This window comes from Tasmannia lanceolata, unplaced genomic scaffold (assembly GCF_043159265.1).
Source record: "Tasmannia lanceolata isolate RefF3 unplaced genomic scaffold, GAP_Taslan_0.1 ptg000004l, whole genome shotgun sequence".
Taxonomy (NCBI): domain Eukaryota; kingdom Viridiplantae; phylum Streptophyta; class Magnoliopsida; order Canellales; family Winteraceae; genus Tasmannia; species Tasmannia lanceolata.
Genome location: NW_027518681.1, coordinates 3987163 through 4002348, shown reverse-complemented (window position 1 = coordinate 4002348; position 15186 = coordinate 3987163). Strand labels below are relative to the sequence as shown.

The window sequence follows — 15186 nt, the reverse complement described above, 5'->3', positions numbered from 1 at the left end:
AAGCAACACTCATCCCGCATCTTTGCCCATTTACTCTCGCCCAAATCCATAGGAGCCCAAGTTCAGAGATGCCCCAGGAAGTGCAGAAACGCCCTAGGTCTCTCTCTAGAAATCAACAAATCTGGAAATTTTTTTCTTTTAGAATATCTTAATTTGTAACCCACCAGCAAAACGAGGAAGATAGAGACCATTGCTGCTTACGAGAAGAAGCTTTTCTATTTTGACACCCTTCTCACTGCCACGCAAGATTTTTTAACAGAAACATAAGCTTGGACGCAGATTTGGGCAATTTATGGAGCTGATGGTTTTCTCTTTCGAAACCCTTTGATCTATAGAGAATTGTGAATGATTCACAATATATGATTCACAAGTTTTCTGCACAAATTGAAATTTTACTTACCCTTTTACCACCAGGGTCATCAAGCCTGAGGCAGCTAAGGAACTTTGTACAGAGAAAACTTCTCTGATTTTCTAGATACAGAATTTCGATGGCCCCATGCCATAAGAATACCATTTTTATGCTAGTTTCTATATCGCATTTGGTTCCAAGACCCATGTCCACCAATGAATAATGAGAGAGACTTGGGCACTGGATTTGGTTTCTGAAGTTGGGCTTTGCATTTGGGCGAGAGGTAGGTGAGAGAGAAAGAAACGAGATGGGATATTGGATGCCTACATGGGTGTTTTGGTCATTTTCCAAAATAATCCCTACGTGTAATTGGCCACTTGCTTTAGCCGGGACAAGTGTTTCAGAAAAGGTGTCCGCAGAATTGAAAGGGGCGTATATATCAGCTCTCTTTAGTTTGCGGCCGTTACAAAATCCAATTTCCCACTATTCATTTTGATTTGCACCCGCTATTATGCTAACTTTAACTTTTTTTGGCGACTGAGTTCATTTTAACCTCCAGATTAGATTTTGCCGCTCTCCTTCTAATTTTAGTGGCTTTCCCCAATGGGAGTGATCACGAAAATCCAACTATTCAACCAAAATTACCAGAGAAAATAACTCAATAAGATTTCATGGTTATTTGCTCTCTCTCCGGCATGTTCTTTGGCGAGGGGGTCCTTGCTACCATGTCCAATGGCCACTCGCTCACGTTCCAAAATTACCAGAGAAAATAACTCAACAAGATTTCATGGTTATTTGATGTCTCTCCCCCTCTCTCTCTCATTGCGTTGTTTGTGAGAAAATTAAAAGCAGAAACTAAGGTTGTGATTGAGTTCTCCGGCATCTTCTTTGGCGAGCAAAAAAATCATAGCATCAAAATTTAGAACGTTATGAAGGTATTTTCATAATATTAAAGATATGTAGGATATTTATGTAATTTTGTAGATGGAGATTACGGGGCGGATCTTTGTTTCATTGCCAGCCATAGGCCTTTTTGTTATTTATTTTTTTATTTACAATTTGGCCATTAAATATCTTATAACAAACAATATATTCTAGGGAAATGAAATTTTCATGCAGGTATGAAATATCATTAAACTCTATATTATTATAGGAATAGGCAAACAGGGGAGTTGTGAGCTGTAAATGCTGGAAAACTGATAGAAATATCATCTCCCTATGTTATATTATGATGCAGTTTAAATATATGAAAATATTTAACTAGCATGTCAATAAGATTTTTAAAGAAAATCAAACCTTTTCTTTATAGAAGGAAAAATAAGAAACCTAGCTATCTCTTTTCAGAAGGATTTTGGGTCAGACGCAACACTTAAAGGCCATATGTTGGCTCATATGTTGGCTCAACTGTGTCTAGCCACAACTGGTACATTATTGCAGTTATTGCTCTCTTTCTCCGTATGAACCTTTGGTGGGACCAACAGCTAAAGGATTGATGTTCAAAGAGGGAAGAGAGACGGGGGTGGGGGTTAAAATATTAATATTAGCTGAGTTATTAAGATATGATAATTATATAAAAAAGATTTGCCAGGTGTTGATAAAATCACACTAGGCCATTTTGTGGAATTTGCAAAAGCCCGCATGCTCACTTTTCAGCAGATTTTGTCTTATTCATTTGATTCATTTGAGGTGGCTGTTCTTTCAAGCAAATGGTTTTTGCACAAGAGAAGAGCTACGTTTTAAATGAATATTTTTCAGCAAATTGTCGTATTCATTAAATTCATCGAGTTGGCATTTCTCTAGTGCAAAAGTTATCCCCGAAATTCTCCCATTATTACAGCTCCCTCTCTCGCGAAAATCTTCTCCTCTCTGTTGCTGAGTTTTCCCTTCTGGCATGGCCTCCCAACCCCCTGATCCTGGCATCCCTAACATCATAGATTTCAGCTCTGCCATTGCATTCGAAGAAAGTCTTCATCAATGGAAACGTTCTCCTAGTAAACCCCCTCAATCCTGTAAAGAAGACAAGATGTTCCCACTAAAATCCTCCCTGGTTCTGTTTCTGCTCCTCAAGTTTCCCTTCCATTGGAGAGGCCGTTGGGTCCTGGGAAAGCTTCTGCTTCTCCTGAAAACATTCCTTACTTAGGGGGGATTCTTTTTGTTCAAATTTCGAAACCCAGAAGATTGCACTTCAATTCTCCAATACCATCATTCCTATGGGGGTCACCCACTAATCTTAAGAAAATGGCTTCATGATATGCCCTTTGAAAAACTTAGTTTGTCCTCTATCCCGGTTTGGATTAGACTCCCAGGCCTTCACCTGAAATTTTGGACCACCACTAATCTGTGTAAAGTTGCTAGCGGAGTTGGAAAACCTCTTTATATGGATCCTTATACCCTAAACGGTAACAGACTCACTTATGCTAGGATTTGTGTTGAGGTTGATGCCCCCTCCTCCTTTCCTTCATTCATTACTTTGAAATCACCCTCAAGAGTCATCAAACAACCAGTCGAATATGAGTGGAAGCCCTCCCCTTGCTCCTTATGCAACACCTATAGCCATTCTCTGGCTTCCTGCCCCCATTCCTCCCAGGAAAAACCCAAAGATGTTCCTGAGAAAAAAACAGTGGAGACTGAAAACCATAGCCCCTCAGCTTCCTTCTGAATCTGTTGCTCCGGTCCCCTGCATTCCCCCTACTCTTAGAGATTCCACTCTGGAAACTCCAGCTTTGAAACAAACTGAAAAATCCATCTCTGAAATCACTCCTCCTCCAGGCATCCCTGAGACTAAAACTCATAACTCTTTTTCCATTTTGGAAGAACTAGATGATTCTTCTCAGATGATTCTTCTCTGAGCCTCTCGGAAGACCAAGTGTGCATCACATTCCAAAGCCTTACAGGGCTCTCTCCCATTCTTATGCCTGTCAATGATGATCAGAATCGCAGCTTGGAACGTTAAGGGTCTCGGGGCCCTATCAAGGAGGGAAGACATCGGCAACCTCCTTCACAAAGAAAGAGCTCCTGTCATCAGTTGTGAGCTCCCCTTCCGGGTTGATTTGGACCCCCTAGTCTTGAGGTGTTGGGTCTCTCTTTGGAGATGCTGCAGGCCTCCTTATTGCTTCAGGCTTTGTTTTTCTCTTATTTTTCGGATGCTTTTATGTCTGTGTTGCCCTTGTGGGCCCCCATGATTTGTAATTCTCTATTTCTTCAATGCATCTGCTAGGGGTTCGCCTAACCCCAGCTTACCCATAAAAATAAAAATAAAAAATCTAGGATAAGGTTTTACAAGAGGAGAGTTTATTGGAGGTCTAATATGTCTAGCATGAGGGTCCCAGTATACAGTCAATGCAAAGGCCTCTCATTGACGGTATACGTCCAATATGTGGGACCCTCATGCTTGACCAATAGACTTCTCCAATTCAAACTCCATTAATCACACCACTCAATCAGTGATATTCGCTGCTCGCTATATCAAATCCTATGAAGCCATTGTGCCACCACCCTAATACTCTCTCCACGTCTAACTGCAGTGCACGAGCTATATCAGCAGCACCTACATAGACAAAGTCGGCATTGCATGATTTGAACTTTAACATCTATAATGAGGCATCCTCTCTCTCTCTCTCTCTCTCTCTCTCTCTCGTGCTCAATTTTATGATGATGTTATGACGAGATTCATAATCTTCAAAGGTATAGATCAACTACAAAGATGCTGTTTTGCTTTCATCCATCTTAAAACATTTTTGCCTGTTTGTAAATTTTAATTTGGAGCTTCTGAATTGGTGCCCACTAAATCCCCTCAAATAGGGCCCTTTTAGAAAATGATCCCTTCACCCAAACCAGATGGAGATTCTGTCTTGCAAGAAACTCCACTTCTTGTTTTTTATTTCTAAAACACCCATAAGAGAAAACATGAAGATAACCCTGTAAGAAGGATAATGGAGAAGAAGGGAATGAAACATTTTAATTAAATGTTTTTTAACCCGGAATTTATCTAGGAACCCGGGGCGGCACCTTAAATTTATTAACGAAATCAAAGAATACAAGAGGAGGACATAAAACCTTGCCTCTCAAATGTTTGTGAATAGTATAAATAAAAAATCCTATATGAAAAAAACTATAACAACATCCTTGACATCAAATGTAAAGAGTTACAACTTAACTAAGCATAAAAACTATAATCTAGTGATCTGAGAGAACTCATTTAACGTTAGCTGTAAAGAAACATCATCTTCAACACTGGTATCTAACTCGTATCCTGCCGCATCGAGACCTCCAATAGATGCTTGTGTAACTTGCTCAAATGAAATTGTATTTGCTGGTCTATTGTAAGTCAATGGCTCAAGACCTTTGAACCATGTTTCCATTCCTCCCATTTGATTTGTAGCTTGAGCCATATTTCCACGTCTTCCATTCATCGATTGGTTGACATTCTTGACCATATTTTGATCAATGCTGCCTCTATCCGTCATTGCTTTTCCAACACTTTCTCCTTTGACATCATTGTCATTGTCACCGCTGCCATCTTCTTCATTCGATTTTTTCTTTGTTTTTTTGTAGTACACTTTGCATAGTGCCCAATTATTGACCTGCCAAAAAAAAGAAGGAAAGAGACAACAAATAAATTGTACTTAAATAAAAACCATAGGATGATACTTCTGTTTATGTTGTTGCTTGTGTAATAGTGTTTTTCGTAGAGAAACTTAAAAGAAGATAAAGGATAACCAATTTAATTTAGATTTACTGTGTACTTACCGGTTGTTTAATTCTGAATTCATGCATTATCCAGTCTGTTTTTTCCCATGGTTTAGATTTTCCTTGGAAGAATACAAGAACCTTTTTCCTTCCAACCTCCTTGTTATCTTGGATGATGGCTTTATCAGCTCCATTTGCTTTCCAAAAACCGACATTGGAAACTGTGCGATTTTGTCTTTTGCCATTCTTAGATTTTAGGTCTAGATGAGTAAAGAAAAACCATTCATCCTTGCCAGTCTTCTTGAATTTATCTGAAAAACCAAATACATCAAATTGTTATTGCAGTAACATATAATAACAAAAGTATTTTTCTTTGGCACTCCCTAATCAATGTAACCAAATATCAGCGGAGCTGCGCAGGAGCTTCCCTGCGCTGAAGTGGCTTAAAAAACCTCCCGTTGGTTTGTATAGCAGGTCCACAAAAAGTGACCAATGGGAGGCTTTATAAGCCACTTAAGCGCAGGAGCTCCATGCGCAGCTCAGGAACACTTTTCTCAAATAAATCTACACTTTAGTTTCTTTATAAGTAAATCTACACTTTAGTTTCTTTAATTTTTTTTTTGTCATAAATGTATTTTGCTGTGCAAGGTCCCTTAATTTTGTCTTAAATTTTTCTCCCCACTCCATCATATAAAGTCCATCATATAAGAAGGATAGAAAGATTTTGTTTGTGCTTAGAGAATGAGGATGTTGTTTGAGGAACATATAAAACCAAGGAGCAAAAGAATAGAAACATCTTGTATGTGGTTAGAGAAAACCTACAAAAGCAAGAAACAAAAGCATAGAAAGATCTTGTTTGTGCTTAGAGAATGAGTATGTTGTTTGAAGAAAGCTAGGAAGACAAATGATAGAAACATCTTGTTTGTGCAAACCAAGAAAAAGAAAGAAAGATCTTTTCTATGCTTAGAGAATGAGGATGTTGTTTGAGGAAACCTATAAAACCAAGAAACAAAAGGATAGAAAGATATTGTTTGTGCTTATAGATTGAGATGTTATTTGAGAAACCTACAAAAAACTAAGAAACAAAAAGATTGAAAGATTTTGTTCGTACTTCAACAATGCATGTTGAACAAATTCAGAGATAGACAGAGGGAAGGGTGAGAGATAAAATAGCCGGCCACACCTTATGCATGCCAGAGATGGTGGGACCCACCCTTTCTTATTAATTTATTTTTTCTCGTTTCTGTAGTGATTTTTAGTGTCCCTTCTGTTTTTCCTAACTTTTCTCCTACTCATTTCTTGCATCTGAATAGTTTCATGTACCAAAAAAATCCAAGAAACAAAGCGATAAAAAGATCTTGGTTGTGTGTAGAGAATAATGTTAGAAAAAAGGAGGGGGTGAGAGATGAAAGAGCAGAAACCCTACAAAAATGAGGAAAGAATGTCTTCAAACGTACCTGTAAGCTTTCTTGGATGATAATTATAAAGATTAACATCGTTCAATTCAACACTGCATCGAAACTCTTCACCATTGATCTTTTTCTGTAGACAATGAACCAAGAGTTCATAGTCTGTAGGCTTGAATCGATAACAAGGTGGTAATTTTAAGGATTCTCCCATAATGGTTCTAAAGAAAGTTGTTGATGGGTATTTGCTTTAAAGGTTAAAGAAGATCCAAGAATTGCAGAACTGTGAATGAATTTGATGAAAAAGAATTCGACTGAACTCTACCTGGCTATTTGTCGACCAAAAATAGAAACTGAATTTGACAGAAGATTTTTCGGCTGAAATTTCGGGATGGCCGTGGCACAGAGATTTTTTTGATAATCCAAACCATTCATTTGTTGGTCCCTGATGCAGATAGGGTGTGCCAATTAAATCTTCTCCATGAGATGATCCTAACCCTCCAATCCGTAGAGGTTTTTATACTGTGCCGTCCATTTTAAACCTCCACAAATAGAAGGTAAAGATCATCCTATGGCCAAGATTTTCTTGGCACACCCTATCTGCATCAGGGCCCAACAAATAAATGGTTTGGATCTTCTATAAACTGTACCTGTACGTGTATGCTCCATCTACCATTTTTTTTAGGCATGGCCAATCCATAATGGGTCCCACTGGATAAGCGGTCAGGATCCTTCTTTGGTGGTGGTGGCAAAAATAGAAAGTAATTTATCCAAACTAACAAACCCAACAATACCGTCGCGTTCGGACCGTTTTTTTGTTTTAATTCTCTATCTAATTGGCACCCATTTTAAAACTCCGGTTCGGACCCAAACTCCTCTATTACTTCTTCTTTTGTTGTTGGGGTGAGGCTCTGTTCATCCTAATTCCTAAGGTACAGAAACTTTCCTTCTTCTAATTTTTGGGTATTTTTCTGAGGTTGGTCTTTTCCATTTTTTATTTTTTTATTTCATTTTAGTTATTACATATCTTACAAAATAAACAATATATTATAGGGAAATGAAATTATCATGCAGGTGGGAAACGCGTTTCCGTATGGACCTGTTTGGATTGCAAGAAAAACATTTATGATCGATTTTTTCTTTCTTTCAAAATTTATGATTATGGTTAATTTAGAGGGATATTATCATAATTGAAAGGCTAAGTAAAATTGAATAGGGTTGGTTCAAGTTATAATTTTTATGTAAATAAAATTAGGAAAATTTACGAATTTTTTACCTTTCCAAACCTCTCCAAGAAATTCCTGCAATCCTAGCATGGCCTTTATATAAGGGTGCAACTCGGGTATGGTTGGGTGTGGTTCGGGTTCGAGATGGGTTTTCCTAACCCGGCTTGAGTTCTGGTCGGGTTCGGTTTGAGGGTTTGGGCAACCCCACCCGAGTGAAACCCGGCATTTTTATTATTTTTAGTGTATAGTTAGCTTAAAAACTCGGGTTGAGTTGGGTAGGAACTCGGGTCGGGTCTGGTTTTGGCTGGAAGAAAAGGTTCCTCGGGTTGGTTTGGGCTGAACCTCATCGGGTTGGAACTCGGGTCTAGTTCGAGTTGAGTAAATGGTTCCTTGCGTTGGGTTCGAGTTGGCCTCAACCCAACCTGACCCGAGTTGCACCATTATTATAATTATTATAGGAATATACAAATAGGAGAGGATGTAAATGCTAGAAAAGGGGTGGAAATATCATCTCTGTATACTGTATATTCCATAATGCAGCATAAATATATGGAAATATTTAATGCTGGTCAATAAATTTTTTAAAGAAAATATTTAACGTTTGGATCCGCAGATTTTAGAATCTTGGATTTCCTCAAAATCCTGGATGGGAGACGAGAGAAGGAGACCGTCTATCGTTTTCTGATTTCTCACCCTTCTTTCCGTCAAGTGAGAAAGTAGGAGATCGTTCCATTTCCAGGTTTTAGAAATCTCAGGATGGGGGAGAGGTTTCTAAAACCTGAATTTCTTGCTTAAAATCCAAGATAATGGATTGTAAAATCCAGAATTTTACACCACTTTCAAACTAAAACCTGGATTCTAAAATCCAAGTTTAGAATCTTGGATTTCCTCAAGGTCTTGCATGGGAGACGAGAAGGAGGAGACCGTCCCTTGTTTTCTGATTTCTCGCCCTTCTCGAGCGAGAGAGTAGGAGACCGTCCTGTCTTTCTAGGTTTTAGAAATCTCAGGATTGGGGAGAGATTTCTAAAACCTGAATTACTTAAAATATAGGATAATGGATTGTAAGATCCAAAATTTTACACCACTTTCAAACTAAAACCTGGATTCTAAAATCCACGTATCGAAGCAGCCCCTTAAGACATCTTTGGGAACCATGAAAAATTATTCCATGAAATATTCTTTGGCCCAACTGGGTGGGAATGAGAGAATAGAGGGGGCCGGACTAGAGATAGCATAAAAATCCATAAAATTAGAGAAAAGAAAATACCTATATATATATATATATATATATATATTCAGAATTGCTCCCCTCAATCCCACACTGAAGTGTCTACATGTCCAGCCTATCTCTCACAACTGGGCCCACAAATAATCCATGGAATATTTCTTGATGGTGACCAAACATGGCCTTATGGAATATTTATTGATGGTGACCAAATATGGCCTTAGGGAATAAAGGTGGCCCCAAACTCAATGCATGAGCTTCCTCACACTATTTGATTTTCTCATTCAGTAGTTGAAATTTTCAAAAGCTATGGCTGAAGAAGTAGCTCGAAGATTGAAGTACTTCTTGTTGGACACAAGCTATGGAGAAAGGAGAATTTATATGGTGGAAGGCCGTGTATGCACATACAGCCAAAAATACAGTGGGGCCTACATTGTTTGGGTGATGGAAACCGTTCATTCGTTGGGCCCTTACGTAGAGAGGTGTGACCAAAAAAATTTACTCCATAGGATGAACCTAACCCTCTGATATGTGGAGGTATGTATACCATGCCGTAATTTTAAACCTTCACAAATCAGAGGGTTAGGATCATCCTCTATATGGAGAAGATATTTTGGGCACACCCTATCTACGTCAAGGCCCAAAGAATGAATGGTTTGGATCATCCAAACAATGTCGGCCCCACTGTTTTTTGGGGCTGCACGTCCATGCACGGCTGTCCACCATATAATTTCTCTGGAAATTAAAAGTAAAAAATAATATAAATTAAAATTAAAAACCATCAAAATCAACAGGACATCCTCTGTTACAAATATATAGGCGGATTTATAAAGAATATTCCGAAATAATCCCAAACAGTCTCCATATATCAGCATATTTAAAGAGTATCAATAGTTAAACTAAAATCCAAATTCTTTCTTATTATTTTATTTATTATTATTTTTTATTTTAGAGAATATAAAATTGGGAAAGAGGACGGTTGTCCTGGAGAGCCTTCTCCTTCAATTAGCAAAATGGTATCACCAAATGCACCTCCATTTGCATGTTTAGTTACTAAGAGGAAGAGATTAGTACATGGATTAAGGGGTGATACCTACATTCCTACTGCGACAAGGGACTTGTGGGACCGCCTTTTCCGAGAAGGATACAAAGCCGATGTTCACATTATCACCGACGGTGGCGATGCCATCCCAGCGCATACGAGCATCCTGGTAAGTTCTCTTTCTCCGAGCAATGTTTGAAACTCGGTGGAGTTTGTTAAAGTACAAAAGATTAAATAACTGCTTCTCCAACAGCTTAAGCTTTTGGAGTACGTAACTGGTAGTTTCACATGGTATCAAAGCAAAGGTCCTGAGTTCAAACCTCCCGGATAGCAAAAATCCACATGCGATGGCTAAACCCAAAAGAGGGGCCACATGTGCCACTTGTAGGCCAACACTAGAAAGAGGGGCCACACATGAGGGGGGGTTTTAAATTATAAAAGATTAAATAACTCCTTCTCCAGGATAGCAAAAATTCACATGCGATGGCTAAACCCAAAAGAGGGGCCACATGTAGGCCAAGCCTAGAAAGAGGGGCCACACTTGAGGGGGGTTTTAAAATATAAAAGATTAAATAACTCCTTCTCCAATAGCTTAAGCTTTTGGAGTAACTGGTGGTTTCACAGAGTTTTCCTTAAAAGTTTTGAATTTTGATCAACTTTGTAGTACTAATATAACTAGTTAACTTGGATGAGTCAATGATTAGATAGGCAATTTACCTAAGAATTTGAGTTTGTATCCTAATCAAAATTTTTGGTATATTTTGATTGGTGGTTTGGGGCACAGGGCATGTCCTCTCCGGTGATGAAGAACATGTTGGAGAAGTCGAAAGGCCGCAATAGTAAACGATCCATCTCTATTCGAGGTGTCCCGAACCAGGCCGTTCGAGTTTTCATTCGTTTCATCTACTCTTCGTGGTACTTAACTATCTTCAATCATTTTTCTACAATATTATACCCCTATAATCACAATTACAAAAAATAATAATTTAAAGGGTATGTATATAATGATTTTGTAATTTTAGAAGCATATCTATTATCGAAGCCGTCTTTAAGTGGTGATTTGTGCACAACCCCTCTCCATTAGTGCCTCCCTGCAGGATCCTTCTCAATATTGTATCAATGGATATTTTGGTGAGAAGCTATGAAATGTTATTCATGTTCTTCTAAATGAACTGGTAGGGGTCCGCCAATAGTCCGCCTACCATACACATGGCGCATGCATTATAGTTAGGATTGTGGATTTGATGGGGCCCATATCTCAAAATGTTACTAGAAAGCGCGGAAGTCGCATTAATTAAATGGTCATTATGGGGTTTACTAGTGCACTTTCAATTGGCAACAATATGGGTAGAGATGGGTGAGTCATGATGCACTCAAACAAAAACTCAGCCAAGGTAAAACTGGGTTGAGGCGGTCCAGACATGAGTGTTGTTTATTGTACAACTACTTTGTGAAACAACCAATTACTCCAAACGCTTAAGCCTTTGGAGTAATTAGTCCTTTGACATGGTATCAAAGCAGAGGTCTTGGGTTCAAAACTCCTTGATGTTAAAAATCCACATGTAATGGCCAACTCAAAAGAGGATCCAACCACCAATTACTCTAAAAGCTTAAGTTGTTGGAGTAAATTGATTGTTTCACATGGTATCAGAGAAAAGGTCCTGGTTTCAAAACTCCTTGGTATTAAAAATTTACATGTAATGGCCAACCCAAAAGAGGGTCACATGTGCGGCTTAAGCTTTTGGAATAATTGGTCGTTTGACATGGTATTACAGCAACAGGTTCTGGGTTCAAAACTCACTACTCCTCGACGTTAAAAGTCCACGTAAGACCAACCCTAAAAAAGGGGCCACAAGTGAGGGGGAGTGTTAAAGTATAAATGATCAAATAACACCAACTCCAATAGCTTAAGCTTTTGGAGTAATTGGTTGTTTCACATACTCTAATTTAAGAATGAGGCATTCTCTTTAATTACAACATGGCAGTTAAGTTTATCTTGTACCGATTGCAGCTACGAGCAGAACGAGATGAACAAATTCATCTTGCATTTGTTGGTGTTATCGCACGTCTTTGTGATCCCCTCATTGAAACAAGAATGCGTGCAGCAACTAGAGAAGGGTCTGATCACCAAGGAGAACGTGATCGATATATTCCAACTAGCACAACTTTGTGACACTCCGCGCCTCTGTCTTATTTGTCACCGCTTAATTCTAAAGAGCTTCAAGATCGTCTCTGCATCCGAAGGATGGAAAGTCATGAAAGAAAGCAATCCAAAGCTAGAAAAGGAGTTGCTTGAATCAGTGGTCGAAGCAGATTCGGTGAGTTTTCATTTCTTCTCTAGTTATTTAGTACTTATTTCCGCCATTAAAGACCTTTACCTATACAGGTGGTCATTTAAGTCCTCCGGTACGACGGATCATGTAATCATTGGACTATTAGTTCAATCCAATGACCTCCCATGTGTGAAACAACCAATTACTCCAAAAGCTTAAGCCGTTGGAGATAGCATTATTTAATGTTTAATACTTCAAACTTCCCCTCATGAGTGGCCCCTCTTTCTAGGGTTGACCTACACATGGCACATGTGGCCCCTCTTGGGTTTTGCCATTGCATGTGGATTTTTGCTATCAAGGAGGTTTGAACTCAGGACCTTTGTCTCTGATACCATGTGAAACAACCAATCACTCCAAAAGCTTAAGCTGTTGGAGATGGCGTTATTTAATGTTTTATACTTTTAACACCATGGTCATAGAGTTAACATGGTCACGAACAAGAATGAGCCTTTACAGTCCACTTTATATCTTTACCGATATTCCGCTTCTTTAAATCATCCATTCATGTGCACAAAAACAAATAATGGAGCAACAAATAACGATCTAGTGATGTGTTATACTCTCTTTCAGAGGAAGCAAGAAAAGATGAAGAAAATGGAGGAAAGAAAGATATATGTGCAACTATACGAGGCAATGGAGGCTCTCGTTCACATCTGTCGAGACGGATGTCGGACGATCAGGCCGCATGACAAGATGTTGAAGAGAAATGAGGCACCATGCAACTTCTCGGCATGTAAAGGTCTCGAATCGCTAATCCGTCACTTCGCCGGATGCAAGACCAGAGTTCCCGGTGGTTGCCTCCATTGCAAGAGAATGTGGCAACTTTTGGAGTTGCACTCTCGTCTCTGCAATCAACCAGACGTGTGTAGAGTTTCCCTATGCAGGTATTACCCATTATCAAATTCATAAGTTTCATTGAAAGGGAGAATCTTTGGATATTTTAATTTCTTTTCATATTAATATTTGGAAAAAACTTGATAGTACAAAAATAATTAAAAAAAATCCTTGAATTTTAAAAAAATTTAGTAAAAGAAAAAACTTTGACAACCCATGTGTATTTTTTTATTACATCATAACAAATAAATCCTATTGTATCATTATTTTTGGGAGATGATATTTTCACCCCATCTGCGGTACGCATTCGCCCCACCTTTTAATGTGAACAGTGGGCAACTTTAATGCTTTTTGACGTAAAAAGGGGGACAAATGCGTACTGCGAGGCGGGGAATGAAAATATCTTCGCCCTTATTTTTTCTATCTTTATAATTTAAGTGACACAAATACCCTAAAATTTGAAATCACTGTAACTATGTTAGAAACCTTGAGCTTTTTCCGTCTAATTAACCCAAAAATTTCTTCTATTGCAGAAATTTTAAGGAAAAAATGCCACATCAGAACAAAAAGGATGAGGTGAAGTGGAAGCTGTTGGTGAGCAAAGTGTTATCAGCGAAGAAAATTGTTGGGAAATTCTCACCTTCTTCATCCACGGGTGTCATTTTGGCCTAAGACCACAGACATAGCTCAATGATTTCTAATGCAACATGACATGTCAATTGTATCATAAACATGCACAGATAATTAAATTTAATGGTTAGTGAAAGAAAGAAAGAAAGTTCAAGTTAGATTAAATTGTAGATTCAGGTGCCACTGCCAAAATCAGATGATATTTTAACTTTACACAAATCTATCCTTCGAATCTTTGGCAAAAACTGCTTTTAATGAAAGAGATCTGTACCTTGTGCCATTTTGCTATTTGATTGTTTCAATCCGACAAGAACCTCTACGCTTTCTCGAGCTTGAAGACAACTCAAAGAAAAATGCAGAGGAATTGTCACAGTAGATCATCAGCGGCTTCCTAATCATGTTGACAACATCAAGCCATGAGATAAAATTCTGCAACCACAAGGCTTGCGTCGAAGATTCCAAGTTCTTCCATAGTGGATGAAGCTCGCATTCCTTGCTTTACATTTTTCCATAAAATGAGTTCTCCTAAAAGCATTCAAATTATCTTGATGTGGATTTTAGGGTGTCCCGACAGTCGACAAAGTTGAGTTAGAACAGGCAATCACCTTAAGGCTATCTTCTGAGCATATAGTCTTTAGTATCTTGCAGGTAACACATAACCTTCTTGGGAGCTTTTCAATGGTTCATTCCAGGATTACTTTGATATCCTCCAAGCATGCCCATCAAATAGGCTATGTCTGAATGGGTACAAACCTGAGCTTACATGAGACTTCCTACTGCCGAAGCATAAGGTATTCTCCTCATTTCATCCAGTTTTAGATCGTTCCTAGGTAGCGGTGCAACTCGGGTCGGGTTCAACCCAAAAAAAGGTCGGGTCGGGTTGGGTTGAGTTCTGGTCGGGTTGGGGTTGACGGTTTGGCAACCGGACTGGAGTGAAACCCGACATTTTTTATGATATTTTTACTTTTTTTTAAGCTTAAAAACTAGGGTTGGGTCAGGTTGAACTCGCTCCGGGTCGGGTTGGAAATCGGGTCAGGTTGGCCTCAACCCGATCCAACCTGACCTGAGTTGCACCTCTATTCCTAGGACCCTGTGAAACACTAAATATATCTCCCTTAACCACATGTGCATTGTCAGCGAATCATTTATCCATTTAGAACCTCTTAAAGACTTTTCAAAATAGGCATTCTAAGACAATCCTAGTAACCGTCAAGTCCTATCTCGGTGAATCTCTCTTCTTATCATTTAAGATGCTTCATCGAGGTCATTCATATCAAAATTCTCAAATAGAAATTTCTTGGTCTCAACCAAGGTTTTAAATTTCGACCGAAATATGAAATTTCGGTCCGAAATTTCAGGTTTCGGTCGACCGAAGACGAAATTGGGTGAAGTCAAAACGTTACAAAATTTCGAGCAGAAATTTTAGGAATATCTCCAAAAAACCATGTTTTT

General features: G+C 38.7%; 1 protein-coding gene across 1 annotated transcript; it reads left to right on the top strand.

Annotated features, from left to right (window-relative positions):
* Window positions 1-9866: 9866 nt before the first annotated feature.
* Window positions 9867-13776, top strand: LOC143875935 (BTB/POZ and TAZ domain-containing protein 4-like). Its single transcript, XM_077377517.1, has 5 exons — window positions 9867-10106; window positions 10722-10852; window positions 11949-12255; window positions 12841-13154; window positions 13638-13776. Exons 1-5 carry the CDS (start codon window positions 9909-9911, stop codon window positions 13774-13776), a joined length of 1089 nt encoding a protein of 362 aa, XP_077233632.1. The 5' UTR covers window positions 9867-9908.
* Window positions 13777-15186: the final 1410 nt, after the last annotated feature.